The sequence below is a fragment of the Muntiacus reevesi genome, chromosome 3 (genome assembly GCF_963930625.1).
Source record: "Muntiacus reevesi chromosome 3, mMunRee1.1, whole genome shotgun sequence".
Classification (NCBI taxonomy): Eukaryota; Metazoa; Chordata; class Mammalia; order Artiodactyla; family Cervidae; genus Muntiacus; species Muntiacus reevesi.
This window is the reverse complement of record NC_089251.1, coordinates 245,116-259,406: the sequence shown is the minus strand read 5'-3', so window position 1 is coordinate 259,406 and position 14,291 is coordinate 245,116. Positions and strand designations below refer to the sequence as shown.

General features: G+C 56.6%; 1 protein-coding gene and 1 long non-coding RNA gene across 10 annotated transcripts in view; one reads left to right on the top strand and one right to left on the bottom strand.

Annotated features, from left to right (window-relative positions):
• LOC136163584 (uncharacterized) overlaps positions 1-5,207 on the top strand; it is a 39,213-nt gene extending 34,006 nt beyond the window's left edge. Inside the window, exons 1-3 of one of the 2 annotated variants that reach the window (XR_010662276.1) lie at positions 3,108-3,216; positions 4,704-4,758; positions 5,129-5,167. This is a non-coding gene — a long non-coding RNA (uncharacterized lncRNA). Of the gene's footprint in view, positions 1-3,107; positions 3,217-4,703; positions 4,759-5,128 lie in introns of those variants that run through there. The other variant, XR_010662275.1, reaches the window with a different exon arrangement.
• EXD3 (exonuclease 3'-5' domain containing 3) overlaps positions 1-14,291 on the bottom strand; it is a 114,114-nt gene that overhangs the window by 89,497 nt on the left and 10,326 nt on the right. For 7 of the 8 annotated variants that reach the window (XR_010662273.1, XR_010662274.1, XM_065927989.1 and 4 more), the window contains exon 3: positions 4,187-4,261. The exons of the other annotated variant lie outside the window; for it this stretch is intronic. Coding sequence is in view for 5 of the 7 variants with exons in the window: in XM_065927989.1 (XP_065784061.1) it covers positions 4,187-4,238 (52 nt within the window). In the remaining 2 variants the exon portion in view is untranslated. The remainder of the gene's footprint in view (positions 1-4,186; positions 4,262-14,291) is intronic. 8 annotated transcript variants of the gene reach the window in all.

Here is a 14,291-nt window from a genome sequence, read left to right as displayed (position 1 = left end):
GGGATTGTGTGTGATGGGGGGACTGTGTGTGATGGGGGACTGTGTGTGATGATAGACTGTGTGTGATGATAGACTGTGTGTGATGGGGGACTGTGTGTGATGGGGGACTGTGTGTGATGATAGACTGTGTGTGATGATAGACTGTGTGTGATGGGGGACTGTGTGTGATGGGGGGACTGTGTGTGATGTGGGGACTGTGTGTGATGGGGGACTGTGTGTGATGGGGGGACTGTGTCTGATGGGGGAACTGTGTGTGATGATGGACTGTGTGTGATGGGTGACTGTGTGTGATGGGGCTGTGTGTGATGGGGGACTGTGTGTGATGGGGGACTGTGTGTGATGGGGGGGCTGTGTGTGATGGGGGGGCTGTGTGTGATGGGGGGAGTGTGTGTGATGGGGGGACTGTGTGTGATGGGGGACTGTGTGTGATGCTGGACTGTGTGTCATGGGGGGACTGTGTGTGATGGGACTGTGTGTGATGATAGACTGTTTGTGATGGGGGACTGTGTGTGATGGGGGGACTGTGTGTGATGGGGGGACTGTGTGTGATGGGGGACTGTGTGTGATGCGGGACTATGTGTCATGGGGGGACTGTGTGTGATGGGACTGTGTGTGATGATAGACTGTGTGTGATGGGGGACTGTGTGTGATGGGGGACTGTGTGTGATGGGGGACTGTGTGTGATGGGGGGCTGTGTGTGATTGGACTGTGTGTGATGGGGGCTGTGTGTGATGGGGGACTGTGTGTGATGATAGACTGTGTGTGATGGGGGGCTGTGTGTGATGGGGGACTGTGTGTGATGGGGGACTGTGTGTGATGATAGACTGTGTGTGATGATAGACTGTGTGTGATGGGGGGCTGTGTGTGATGGGACTGTGTGTGATGGGGGGACTGTGCGTGATGATAGACTGTGTGTGATGGGGGACTGTGTGTGATGGGGGACTGTGTGTGATGGGGGACTGTGTGTGATGGGACTGTGTGTGATGATAGACTGTGTGTGAGGGGGGACTGTGTGTGATGGGGGGACTGTGTGTGATGGGGGACTGTGTGTGATGGGCCTGTGTGTGATGATAGACTGTGTGTGATGGGGGGACTGTGTGTGATAGGGACTGTGTTTGATGGGGGACTGTGTGTGATGGGGGGACTGTGTGTGATGGGGGGAGTGTGTGTGATGGGGGACTGTGTGTGATGGGGGACTGTGTGTGATGGGACTGTGTGTGATGGGGGGAGTGTGTGTGATGGGGGACTGTGTGTGATGGCGGACTGTGTGTGATGGGGGACTGTGTGTGATGGGGGACTGTGTGTGATGGGGGGACTGTGCGTGATGGGGGGACTGTGTGTGATGGGGGGACACTGCGTGATGGGGGGACTGTGCGTGATGGGACTGTATGTGAATGGGGACTGTGTGTGATGATAGACTGTGTGTGATGGGGGACTGTGTGTGATGAGGGGACTGTGTGTGATGGGGGGACTGTGTGTGATGGGACTGTGTGTGATGGGACTGTGTGTGATGGGGGACTGTGTGTGATGGGGGGACTGTGTGTGATGGGACTGTGTGTGATGGGACTGTGTGTGATGGGACTGTGTGTGATGGGGACTGTGTGTGATGGGGGGACTGTGTGTGATGGGGGATTGTGTGTGATGGGGGACTGTGTGTGATGGGGAGACTGTGTGTGATGGGGAGACTGTGTGTGAACGGGAGACTGTGTGTGATGGGGGACTGTGTGTGATGGGGGGACTGTGTGTGATGGGGGACTGTGTGTGATGGGGGGACTGTGTGTGATGGGGGACTGTGTGTGATGGGGAGACTGTGTGTGATGGGGAGACTGTGTGTGATGGGGGACTGTGTGTGATGGGGGGACTGTGTGTGATGGGGGACTGTGTGTGATGGGGAGACTGTGTGTGATGGGGGACTGTGTGTGATGGGGGACTGTGTGTGATGGGGAGACTGTGTGTGATGGGACTGTGTGTGATGGGGGACTCTGTGTGATGGGGGACTGTGTGTGATGGGGAGACTGTGTGTGATGGGGAGACTGTGTGTGATGGGGGGACTGTGTGTGATGGGACTGTGTGTGATGGGGGACTCTGTGTGATGGGGGGACTGTGTGTGATGGGGGGACTGTGTGTGATGGGGGGACTGTGTGTGATGATGGACTGTGTGTGATGGGGGACTGTGTGTGATGGGGGGACTGTGTGTGATGGGACTGTGTGTGATGGGGGACTCTGTGTGATGGGGGGACTGTGTGTGATGGGGGGACTGTGTGTGATGTGGGACTGTGTGTGATGGGGAGACTGTGTGTGATGGGGAGACACTGTGTGAACGGGAGACTGTGTGTGATGGGGGACTGTGTGTGATGGGGGGACTGTGTGTGATGGGGGACTGTGTGTGATGGGGGGACTGTGTGTGATGGGGGACTGTGTGTGATGGGGAGACTGTGTGTGATGGGGAGACTGTGTGTGATGGGGAGACTGTGTGTGATGGGGCTGTGTGTGATGGGGCTGTGTGTGATGGGGCCTGTGTGTGATGGGGGGACTGTGTGTGCTGGGGGACTGTGTGTGATGGGGGGACTGTGTGTGATGGGGGACTGTGTGTGATGATAGACTGTGTGTGATGATGGACTGTGTGTGATGGGGGACTGTGTGTGATGGGGGACTGTGTGTGATGGGGACGGTGTGTGATGGGGACGGTGTGTGATGGGGACGGTGTGTGATGGGGGGACTGTGTGTGATGGGGGACTGTGTGTGCTGGGGGACTGTGTGTGATGGGGGACTGTGTGTGATGGGGGGACTGTGTGTGATGGGACTGTGTGTGATGGGGGACTCTGTGTGATGGGGGGACTCTGTGTGATGGGGGGACTGTGTGTGATGGGGGACTGTGTGTGATGGGGGGACTGTGTGTGATGGGGGGACTGTGTGTGATGGGGCTGTGTGTGGTGGGGGACTGTGTGTGATGGGACTGCGTTGATGGGGGACTGTGTGTGAGCGGGTACTGTGCGTGATGGGGGGGCTGTGTGTGATGGGTTGACTGTGTCTGAGGGGGGGACTGTGTGTGATGGAGACTGTGTGTGATGGGGGGCTGTGTCTGATCCCCTTTCCCAGTATGTGGGCTTTAAGGCCCAAAGCCTTCGCATCATATGGGCCACGGGGAGCAGCTTGGAGCTCATGTTGAGGACACTCGGGCCGCAATGGAGTCCAGTTTTTAGGTTCAGGGTAAAGGTATCTGTCACCACCCCCTTGGAGAGTCTGCTAGAGCGGGGCATGTGGGACCCCAGGGAGATGCCCAGGATCCTGTGTTGTGGGCTCAGAGGCTGGACCAGACCTCTGTCCACACCACCCGCAGAAGGTGCTGCCCTTTTGCTTACATGCTGGGAGCACTCCTTCCCACCAGTGTGCCCCCTTGGGGACCCAGCCCAGCACAGAGACAGCCCCTCAGGGTGCTCAGGTTAGCAGGAGGGGACCACTCTCCAATTGGACACAGGGTCTTGGCCTGGCAGGAGCCCCTGCTTCTCCAGCCTTGGTCTCCTCTTCCATGTCACCATCTGTCTTTCTGGGGGGGACTTCGTATCAGACTTCATGTGGCCCTGTGTCTGCCCCGCCCACATCACCAAACACAGCAGACGCGCAGAAAGCAAGCCCCGTGGAGCCCACAGACGCTGCCCGAGAGGAGTTTGGGGTTTCTGGAGGAGAGTCCAGAGCCAACAGCCTTGGCTGTCTTGGGGCTGGTGCCACGTGGGGGCCACGTGGGGGCTCCTGCTCTTCAGACACCTGTCCCGCCTTCTTGGCTGGACGGATGAGAGGCCTTGTGTCCATACTTGGTGTGGGGCGCAGTGAGGGCTCCAGAGAAAACCACCTGCGCACCCAGCTCTACCCACACCTCAGTGTGGGCTCCGTGCTCCTCCCAGAACTGTCTGTCAAGTCACGGCCGCCCTTCAGTGTTAGTCACCAGGCACGCGGCCAGCAGGCAGGCCACCATGGCGTCACGGGGTCCCGCTTCCTGTGGCAGCAGCCAGCGGCCTGCCCCCCACCGACACCTGAGGCCGCTGTCCGTGCCCCCGGCCGGCGCCGCCCCAGGCCTCTCGCCCGGCGCCCTTGCCCCGTGCACACCCACGCGCCCACCCCATGGCCCGCCCTGCACTGCCCGCTGGGCTTGGGGCCGCGAGGGGCACAGGCTCCCCGCGGGACTCACCAGCAGCGGGGTCAGAGGCAGCAGGCCTCTCCTCGGGGTCTGCAGGGTCCATCCTCAGGGAAAATGCAGGAGCGGCTGGAGACCAGGGGACACGACAGTTAGGCTGCCGGCTCCACACACGGGGGGACCTCGAGGGGCAGCCACGCAGGGCCCACTTCTGTGCTGGGGAAGCGGGGGCTTGGTGGCCTCAGCTTCGCGACAGGAGTCTGCCCCACGGGCGCAGTCCGTTCTCAATCATCCAGGCCTACAACAAAGAACCGCCGTCCCCAGGTGGCCACCAGGCTCCCGCCAACGTGCATTTTACTTTTCCACATTTAGGGAAAGGGGCCAGCTTGACCTCACTTGCGGTGTGGTTTGTATCACGGGACCATCGCAGCGCCTCTGTTTAGACCTGGGTCCTGACACAGGCCTGGATTGGAGGGTCCCCCACCCACCCCCTGTGCCGTCTGCTCCCCAACCCACTCCGCCACCACTCCCACGAGCTTTGGATGTTTACTGTTGAACTTCTCTCTAACAGGCTGATACGGCTGTTTCCTGACTCTGCAGTCTTACACTGATGGACCCAGCTCAAGGTGAGAATCCACCCCCACCCCACGGGCCTGGACACAGCTCTCTGAGGGTTTCCACCGAGTCTTCACGGGAACCAGGGCTGCTGGGCCAGAGCTTCAGGGGAGAGTGCAGGACCCCAGAGCTCCCAGAGGCAGCTGTCCCTGGGCCGAGAGTTCATCAGAGACACGCGTGGTCAAGTGGTGCCGCTCACTCAGGGATCCATCCCAGTGACCACAGCGAGAGAGACCCACTGTAGACCCACTCTGCCAACCCCACCAGTGTAACCAGGCCCTAAGTCCCAGCAAATCCATGGGACACTTTGTAGGGTGAACCTCTCCAAGATAAAGATCACCCTAACAAAGGTCTGTCTAGTCAAGGCTATGTTTTTTCCAGTGGTCATGTACGGATGTGAGAGTTGGACCATAAAGAAAGCTGAGCACTGAAGAATTGATGGTTTCGAACTGTGGTGTTGGAGAAGACTCTTGAGAGTCCCTGGGACTGCAAGGAGATCCAACCAGTCCATCCTAAAGGAGATCAGTCCTGGGTGTTCATTGGAAGGACTGATGCTGAAGCTGAAACTCCAATACTTTGGCCACCTGATGTGAAGAGCTGACTCACTAGAAAAGACCCTGATGCTGGGAAAGACTGAGGGCAGGAGGAGAAGGGGATGACAGAGGATGAGGTGGTTGCATGGCATCACCCACTCAATGGACAACAGTCTGAGCAAGCTGCAGGAGTTGGTGATGGACGGGGAAGCCTGGTGTGCTGCAGTCCATGGGGTCACAGTCAGATATGACTGAGTGACTGAACCGAACTGACTGAATGAAATGCCAAGATATGCCCCCCTCACCAGCTCAAGGTAATCAGAAACTGCCTGCTCACTAGAACACCACCCAGCATTCTTCAAACGAAGGTAAAAGAATAGAATCCCTATCATTCACAGTGTTCAGTAGATAATATAAAAATCACAAAGGAAATACAACCCATAGGTAAGGGGGAAGAATACAGAAAAGCACATGGCAGAAAGCAACCTGAAGGAGGTTCAGAGGTTGCATTTAGCAAAGACTTTAACACTAAACTATTGTAACTGTGTTCAAAGAATGAGTGAAAAACATGTTCAAAAAGTTAAAGAATAATACGATCTTCATGAAAGAGATTGGTAGAAATGGAAATCACATGAAACTACATAAAAGAATGGGAGCCCCGATGGCTCCGCAGTAAAGATTCCACCTGCCAATGCAGGAGATGCGAGTTCAATCCCTGGATCAGGAAGATCCCTAGAAAAGAAAACGGCAACCCACTCTTGTCTGGGAAATCCCATGGACAGAGGAGCATAGCAGGCTACAGTCCATGGGGCTGCAAAAGAGTTGGACTAAACCACAACACAAAATAACTAAATGGCAATTCTCTAATAAAAAGTATAAAAGTATAATAACTGAAATGGAAAATCCACTGATTGGGCTTGACAGCAGATTGGAGATGGCAGATTAAAGAGTCAGTGAATTTAAAGACAGATCAATAGAAATTAGGGCCTCCCTGGTGGCTCATATGGTAAAGAAATCTGCCTGCAATGCAGGAGACTCAGGTTTGATCCCTGGTCAGGAAGATCTCCTGCAGAAGGGAATGGCAACCCACTCCAGTATTCTTTCCTGGAGATTCCCATGGACAGAGGAGCCTGGTGAGCTACCGTTCATGGGGTTGCAGAGTCGGACAGGACTTAGCAACTAAGCATGCAGTAGAAATTATCCTATCTAAAGAGGGGGGAAGAGTAAAGAAAAAAAAAGTGACACCATGTCTTCCCTGTTGGATTCCTTACAAAGCCATCATGAACCAGACTGAGCACCACCACCCTCCCCCAGGATGCTCAGACAAGCTGGAGCAGTGCTGCCTGTTCCCAGGGACGTCCCTGCTCAAGCCTCTGCCCCCCCATCTTGGTTCAGACGACTGCTGTCCCGCCCGGTGGTGCAGGGCGAGCCCAGCACCCAGGGCCGCCCCGCTTCTCTCCAGTGCTTCTGCATCCCTGACCTCGCAGCCTTCATCGTCTCAGTTTCCCCGACTCTAGAGGAGCACATTCTCCACGAGCTTCCTGAGAATAGCTGCAAGGAGGGATGTTCCACTGCTTTCGGCTCTCTGGGAGTATCTTCACAGGCCCCAAGCCTCAACTAGAAGCCTAGCTGGGCCTGGCTGTGGGTGAGAAGCCACCTCCAGGGGTGACGGTGATGGTCCTTCCCGTTGGTACTGAGAGCTCTGAACCACCTGACTCCTGACTGCAGTGGGACTCTGCTTCCCTCCTGGGGGACCACCCCTGACAGCATGCAGGTGCCAGAAGGAGGGACAGGAGGGTCGAGGTCTGCTAGACACCCCTGGATTCTCTCCTCTTGGGGTTACTCTGACTCAGATGCTGGGCTTCCTGGAGGAAACTCTAATTATCTTATGTCTCCTCTTCTCTGCCTTTGGAGGAGATTTCTTGAGATTTATTTTGCCACCCTTTCGTTAATTACTCATTCCCACTACCAGAATTTTAATAACATCCAAGGGTCCCTCTCCCTCCACCCCCCGAGGACCCAGTAGCTTCCACGTGCTTTGTTGGCCTGTGTGGACGCCCTCCCTCCTGCTCACGGCCCCTTCCCTCAAAGTTGCCTTCCTCAATCTGAGGGCTGCGGCCTACCCCGCAGGCCCTGAACAGCTGCTTGGGAACGGGGGGCGGGCACCCCTGGGAAGAGCCTCCCTGGGCGTACGGTGCCTGGAGCAGACATCTGTCTGTCGAGAAGGAACCCTCCCTCCCCACCTGGGGTCTTGGGTACCCACCCCACGCAGATGTCCCCGAGGCCCTGTCTCCAGCCCCGGGCCTCCTGGGCTCTGCAATGGCTGGGGCCAGTCCTCAGCTCGTGACAGGCCTCTTCCCCGCTCGGTCCTCAGCGTTTGCTTTCCTCCTGCCTATGGTCACCGGAATGGACCCGGAGTGAGGCCGGCAGCCCGGCCCGTCTGCCCAGGCACCCACCTCCCACTCCAAGCCTGGCCCAAGCCTGGGAGGACTGCACTCCCGGCGGCTGGGGTCTCTAACACAGAGGCCCATCCCCACAGCACCCCCTCTCTGAGGAGCCGGGGTGCTGGCTCGCCCAGCTGCCACACCCTCAGGGCACCCACGGAGGGGGCGCAGGCAGGTGTTCGCACCAGGAGGGGGAGACCAGTGCTGCCTGGCCGGGCAAGGCCAGAGCCAGGCTCTGGGCCCCTCTGCAGGCAGTGCCATCCCGGGGTCCTGCCCACACTGGGGCCCGGCCAGGCAGCGGGACGAGCGCGTCCTGCCGCTCACACCCCTCGCTCTCCTGTCTGGCGTGTCCACTGTCTGTCTGTCCCCTGGGCCCCGGGGCAGCGCTGGCCACGAGGGCTGGTCCAGCTCCACAGCCCGCTGTGCCTCTGTGACCCCACCACCTCTGGGACCTGTCTGGCCTGGGGTGGGGGGTGACCCTGGGGCCAGCCAGAGGGTCCCCAGCAGGAGGTGCTGGAGGCGGTGCAGGGCTGCTCCCTGGGAGCCCAGCCTGGTTCTTCCTCTCTGTCACCCCAGCAGCCAGGCCCCACCAGGGCCGAATGCACGTCTGGCCAGGCAGGCTCCATGTGGTCGACACCGTTGCTGGCTGTTTCTGGAGCCCCTGACACATCACAGCACATGGCCACGTCCACCCACCGACCCATCCAATGAGCCCTGAGTTAGTGAGCTCCCGGCGGGGGTGGGGCTGGGGCCCTGGGGGTGCAGCCAGTCAAGCCTGTGCGGGGCTGAGAGCAATCGGCTGCTTTAAGTAAACCCCAAACAGGCCTCCTCTCCTGGCTGCCAGTCCCGCTGCAGGCAGGGCCCATGGGTGCCGTGGGGGCTTCTGAGAGGGTCTCCAGCCCATAGCCCCCTCCTTCTTCCCTGCACAGTCCAGCCCCCAGGTCACTCCACCCTTGTGTGACCCCAGGGACATTTCCTCTGTGAAAAGATGGAGGTTTTATCTTAGTAGTAAAGACCAGCAGCCTGAAAAATCCCATAGAGAGAGGAGCCTGGCGAGCTACAGTCCAAAGGGCTATAGAGTCGGACACAGCTGAACACGCACATGGAAGGTACACATGTAAAGACGAGCCGCAGCGAAGGCCCTATCTGCCCGAACCCTGCCCTGCTGGGGAACCCGGCCCAGCAGGGCCCCACCCCTCGTGCTCGGGCTCTTTCCACGGGAGCCAGTTGGGGTTTGTCCAAGTGCAAGGCCTCGACGGCCTTCTTTCCACGTCAGCCATCCACTTTGCTGGTCAGATATGCAGATGATACCAGTGTAATGTCAGAAGGTGAAGAGGAATTAAAGAGCCTTGATGAAGGTGAAAGAGGAGAGTGAAAAAGTTGGCTTAAAACTCAACACTCAGAAAACTAAAACTATGGCATCCGGTCCCATCACTTCTTGGCAAATAGACGGGGAAAAAATGAAAACAGTGAGAGACTTTTGGGTTCCAAAATCACTGCGGATGGTGGCTGCAGCCATAGAGTTAAAAGATGCTTGCTCTTTGAAAGAAAAGCTATGGCAAACCTGGACAGCATATTTAAAAGCAGAGACATTACTTTGCTGACAAAGGTCCCTCTAGTCAAAGCTTTGGTTTTTCCAATAGTCACGTACAGATGTGAAAGTTGGACCATAAAGAAGGCTGAGTGATGAAGAACTGATATTTTCAAACTGTGGTGTTGGAGAAGACCCTTGAGAGTCCCATTGGACTACGAGGAGATCTAACCAGTCAATCCTAAAGGAAATCAACCCTAAATATTCATTGGAAAGACTGATGCTGAAGCTCCAATACTTTGGCCCCCTGATGCAAAGAGGCACCTTATTAGACTCTGATGCTGGCAAAGACTGAGAGCAGGAGAAGGCGGCGACAGGATGAGAAGGTTGGATGGCAGCATCGATTCAACGGACATGAGTCTGAGCAAACCCTGGGAGGTAGTGAAGGGTAGGGAAGCGAGGCTTGCTGCAGTCCATGGGTCACAAAGAGTCGGACACGACTGAGCGACAACGTCAATAGCCGGGAAGGGGGCAGATGGCCCGAGGCTCTGCTGTGGGAGGGCGTTTTTCCTGATCTTCTCAACTAGGGCTAACCTCTACAATTCGAAGTTTTCGCTGTGGGTATATTTCCACCTCCCTCTGTGGGGCCACTTTCCCACTTTCTCTCAGGGGCACGGTGCCAATGCCTGGCCATGCGAGGCAGGTGACAGGCTCTGTTCTCAGGCCAGCACCAGGTCAGGTGGACAGACCCAGACTTTCCTTGGCCAGCAAAGCTCAGCTCTGGTCTGTTCCTGAGCCCCAGAATCTGAAATCAGCAACTACGTGCTTCTGAAATTGAAAACAGCTGGCAGCTACCAAGTTCAAGTTCACCAACCACTGCAGCCCTTATAAACTGACCTCATTTTAAAATGAAACAAACTGCAATGGTGGTGCTGGGTTTGCAGTACGTACCAGGCAAACACGCCGTCCCAGGGTCGGGAGCCCCGGGTGAGCACCACCTCCAGTTTTTGAACTTCCTCTAAATCAAAGTCACCAAATACAACCCATTCAGGGTTGTGATTCTGCTGCTGCTGCTAAGTCGCTTCAGTCGTGTCCGACTCTGTGCGACCCCATAGACGGCAGTCCACCAGGCTCCACCATTGTTGGGGGCCGCCGGGATGCGCCCAGTCCGTGACAAGGTCATGAGACAAGAGAGGAACCTGCAAGGCAGCTCTCCCTCACATGGGGCTGCCCCGGGGGCCCAATATGTCCCCTCCGGAGCCGCCGGGACAAAAAGGAACCTGCAAGGCAGCTCTTCCCCTCGAGGTTGTCCCGGGGGCCCGGTATGTCCCTTTCTTCCTTCTGTCTTAGTGTTGTTGGGCTCCCTATTAATTTTTGGAAATATAATATATAGTAATAAGGCCTCACTGGAAAAGTCCAAGTCTTTTTGGAAATGCTTAAGATTGCTCTGGCTCAAAACATGACCATAAACATCAAGTCATAAAAGAAAAGGCCACAGGTATAGTTTGGCTGCTTGCTTAAAAGATTATAATGTTCTAGAATCGAAAAGAGTAGAGGTATTTAGATTTAAAGTAGATATACTGCTTTAGTTTACTTGCTCCTTGGTTGAAAGGGTTTTCACTATTGCTATTTCCTTGCTGCTACTTGTTCATTGTTTCCCTTTCTTTAAGCAACATGGGATATTATGGGTATTTTTGTAAAATTAGAAAATGGGGTATATAAGATTTTAATAGAAGATTTATATTAACCAGCTTTACTGCCATTATCTTACTATTAATAGAGGTGTTTTGCTGCTTTAGAGGTGTTTTTGCTGTTTAATAGTTAATCATTGTAAATTGAGATTTTGTGGTTTCAGGTAAAGAAAAATATCAGGTTTTTCTCATGGTACTATTTTCAGAAATGTCAAACATGTTACTGTGACCCTTCCCATGTATTGTTTTACTGTCTAAAGAATTTACACTATACCTGAGACTTGTGGAACATTGTTTTTGTTAGAGTGAGAATGTTAGGCCATTGAGGCAAGAAGATTATGTACGGGACATTTAAGTATAAACCCTGTAATCGGAAACGTTCTAGATGAATGCTTGGGGGAAAAACATGGGGAAAAAAATATTGATGGAAGCACAAACCAATATCTGATGTAATATGTGGTGACTTAAGGGGGAGGTAACATTCATTCTATAAAAACTGAGCTATCCTAAAAAATAAAAGAAAGCTACCTCTTCTACGAAACGTCTGTGTGTGTCTGTCTGTCTGTCTTCTTCCTCGCCAACGCCACTCATCCCTTGGGTATTCCTGGTCCTGCTGGGGCTGGACCTCGGCACACCGTCCCTGGGATTCTCCAGGCAAGAACACTGGAGTGGGTTGCCATTTCCTTCTCCAATGCTTGGAAGTGAAAAGTGAAAGTGAAGTCGCTCAGCCCATGGACTGCAGCCTACCAGGCTCCTCCGTCCATGGGATTTTCCAGGTGAGAGTACTGGAGTGGGGTGCCATTGCCTTCTCTGGAAAGGGGGCTAGGCTGAGCCAGATCCCTGCAGGGAGCCCTCGCACGTGACCGGACGTCCCCCTCAAAGACCCCCACTCACCTCAGAGGCTCCTGCTTCTCAGCTCCGCCCCACACCTGGGCGGGGAGCCCCTGCCCAACATCAAACCCACTGAGAAATGGACTCAAACCCAAGGAGGGGGCAGGAGGGTTCTGGAGAGAAGCCCTGCAGGCCAGACTGCCTCCTCCTGAGAGATGGCTGGATTATCTACCCAGGATCCTCCCAGGCTGACCGGGCTGGTCCCCCAAGCAGACGCGTCTTGAACTCTGCCCTCAGTCAGGCCCGCGGAGACCCAGCGGAGGAAGAGGACACCAGCAGGCCCATCCTCGGGGATGCTGCCACCTCCAGCGGCGCCCCCAGCCCCCCGTGTGAGGCAGGAGGGGGCTCAGAGCAGGTGGTATGGGCGCATCCCTTCCTGCGTCCCCCTCCCCGGCCCTTCGACCCCTCACGTCCAAAGGAGGTCAGGCCAGGCTGGCGCGCGTCCTTCGGGCATATCGTCCCCCTCAAAGAGCTTTGCGAACGGGTGGCGCCCCAGCCTCGAAGCCTGAGACCCTGTGGGAGCCCAGAGGGCGTGGAGGACACGGTCTGGCTCGGGAGGCTCAGCACGGAGTGGAGGGTCTGTGTTCCTGACCGCAAACTGCCTTTCAAGCAGCCAGAAAGGAGGCCTCTAGGGCCCCGCAGGAGTCACGCCGCTGCCCAGGCTGAGGCCCTCCGTCCACCCGTCCACCCACCGCCCGGCCCGGGAGAGTAGGGAGCACGAGGCCTTCTCTCTACACCGCGGGGAGGGCTGCGGCGACCAGCGGGTCAGCACGGCACTCTCGCCTGGACGCCAAGTCCCTTTCCTCGCCACTCCTCTGGCTGCTTTCCACAAACACGGGGCACTGGCCGCGTGTCCCTGCCGGCACCCCCCGTGCCTCCAGGGCGGGCAGGGGGCACACAGGCCTGACAAGGGGGCTGACGGGCCCCAGGCTCCGCCTCCCCAGGGGCGCCCTGGCAGGAGCTCGATGGGCAGGGTTCAGCGTGGGAATCGGGGCGGCCTTGAGGCCCAGTCCCCAGCTCACCGCATCCCCCTCCGTGCCCTGCGACCCGGCAGGCTGCCGAACGCATTCGGGGTGCCAGCAGGAAACAGTGCTGGCTTCTGTAAGCTGGCTACGTGCGGGAATAGGAACACGTGGGGTATACTGGGCATAAATAAAGTGTATCATTAAAAGTAGTTTTGCCTCTTTCTTTTAACAGAAAATTTAAAGGCACACCTGTGGCTCAGGTAATTCTGCTGGACACACAGGCCTGGAGAAATGCCACCGACCAGGAAGGAGGGCAGCCCTGGCGGCCCCGGCTGCCTCCCCACCACGATACTGGGGCCTCGGTAGGATGGGCGAATGCCCGGACCCTCAGCCACCGCTCCGCAAACGGCTGTGGGAGTCACCCAACTGTCCCCAGTGCAGGACAGGGTCATCAACCCAGAGCCACCCCAGACCCCCGAGACACAGGAGCAGAAGGCTGGGCCCCTGCAGATGGGGCCACTCAGGCCTCTTCAGTGAAGCAATAGCGCTGATGGGGGCGTCCCTCAAATGGAATTCACTGTGTGTGTGTTCATCTCAGTGATGCTTTTAAAGTTTCATGGAGATGTAATCCACAGACCATGGAACTGACCTTCTTAAAGCATACAACTCAGCATCTCTAATATATTCAGGCGTGGGCAACCGTCACCCCTAACCCAGAGCCGCCATCACCCAAAGATCACTGCCCCCACCCCAGCCTTGGCGGCTCCGCCTGGTCAGGACACCTCGAGAAAACAGCCCTAGGACCCATCCTTTCTCATCCAGCTCTGTCCACTCAGCACAGGGCTTGTCCACACCGCGGGGCATCTGCTGTGGACCCGGCCGTGGGCACCTCTGTGGGCAGGTGACTACGTGGACGCCTGCCGGCCTCTCTCCAGTGTGCCAGGCCAGATGCGGTTGGCGTTCGACTCTGGGGAATCTGTGGGCATCTCCAGGGCAGCAGCTGCAGGAAACTCCCCTGGCAGGCGGGTCTTCACGCAGAGTCCTCGCCAACACCGGGCGACACTGGCCAGTCCATCTTTCTCACTCCCTCCCTCCCAGGGACGTGATTTTTAACTTACTGATTTGACTTCAGGACTGTTCTTTTCTTTAAAAATCAAAGTCGCCAACTCTACACACAGATGGTGACTTTCAGGGACACTGCAGTGGTCTCTGGCTGCCTAGATCACCACCCTGGCCTCCGATGGCGTGGCGCTTCCCCTGCAGCACACAGGAACCAGCCCTGGGAGTCTCAGCCACAAAGCTCTTCAGGACCCTTTCTCACTGGGTGCCAGGCGGCGGCAGGAGCAGGGACAGAGGTCAGCGGTCAGCAGCCCCACCCTCTGGGTGGCGGTTCCTGCTCCCTGCCTGTTCTGACTGAGGCTGGTCATAGCTTTTCTTCCAAGGAGCAAGCAAACCCCAGTCTCCTGCATTGCAGGCAGATTCTTTACCA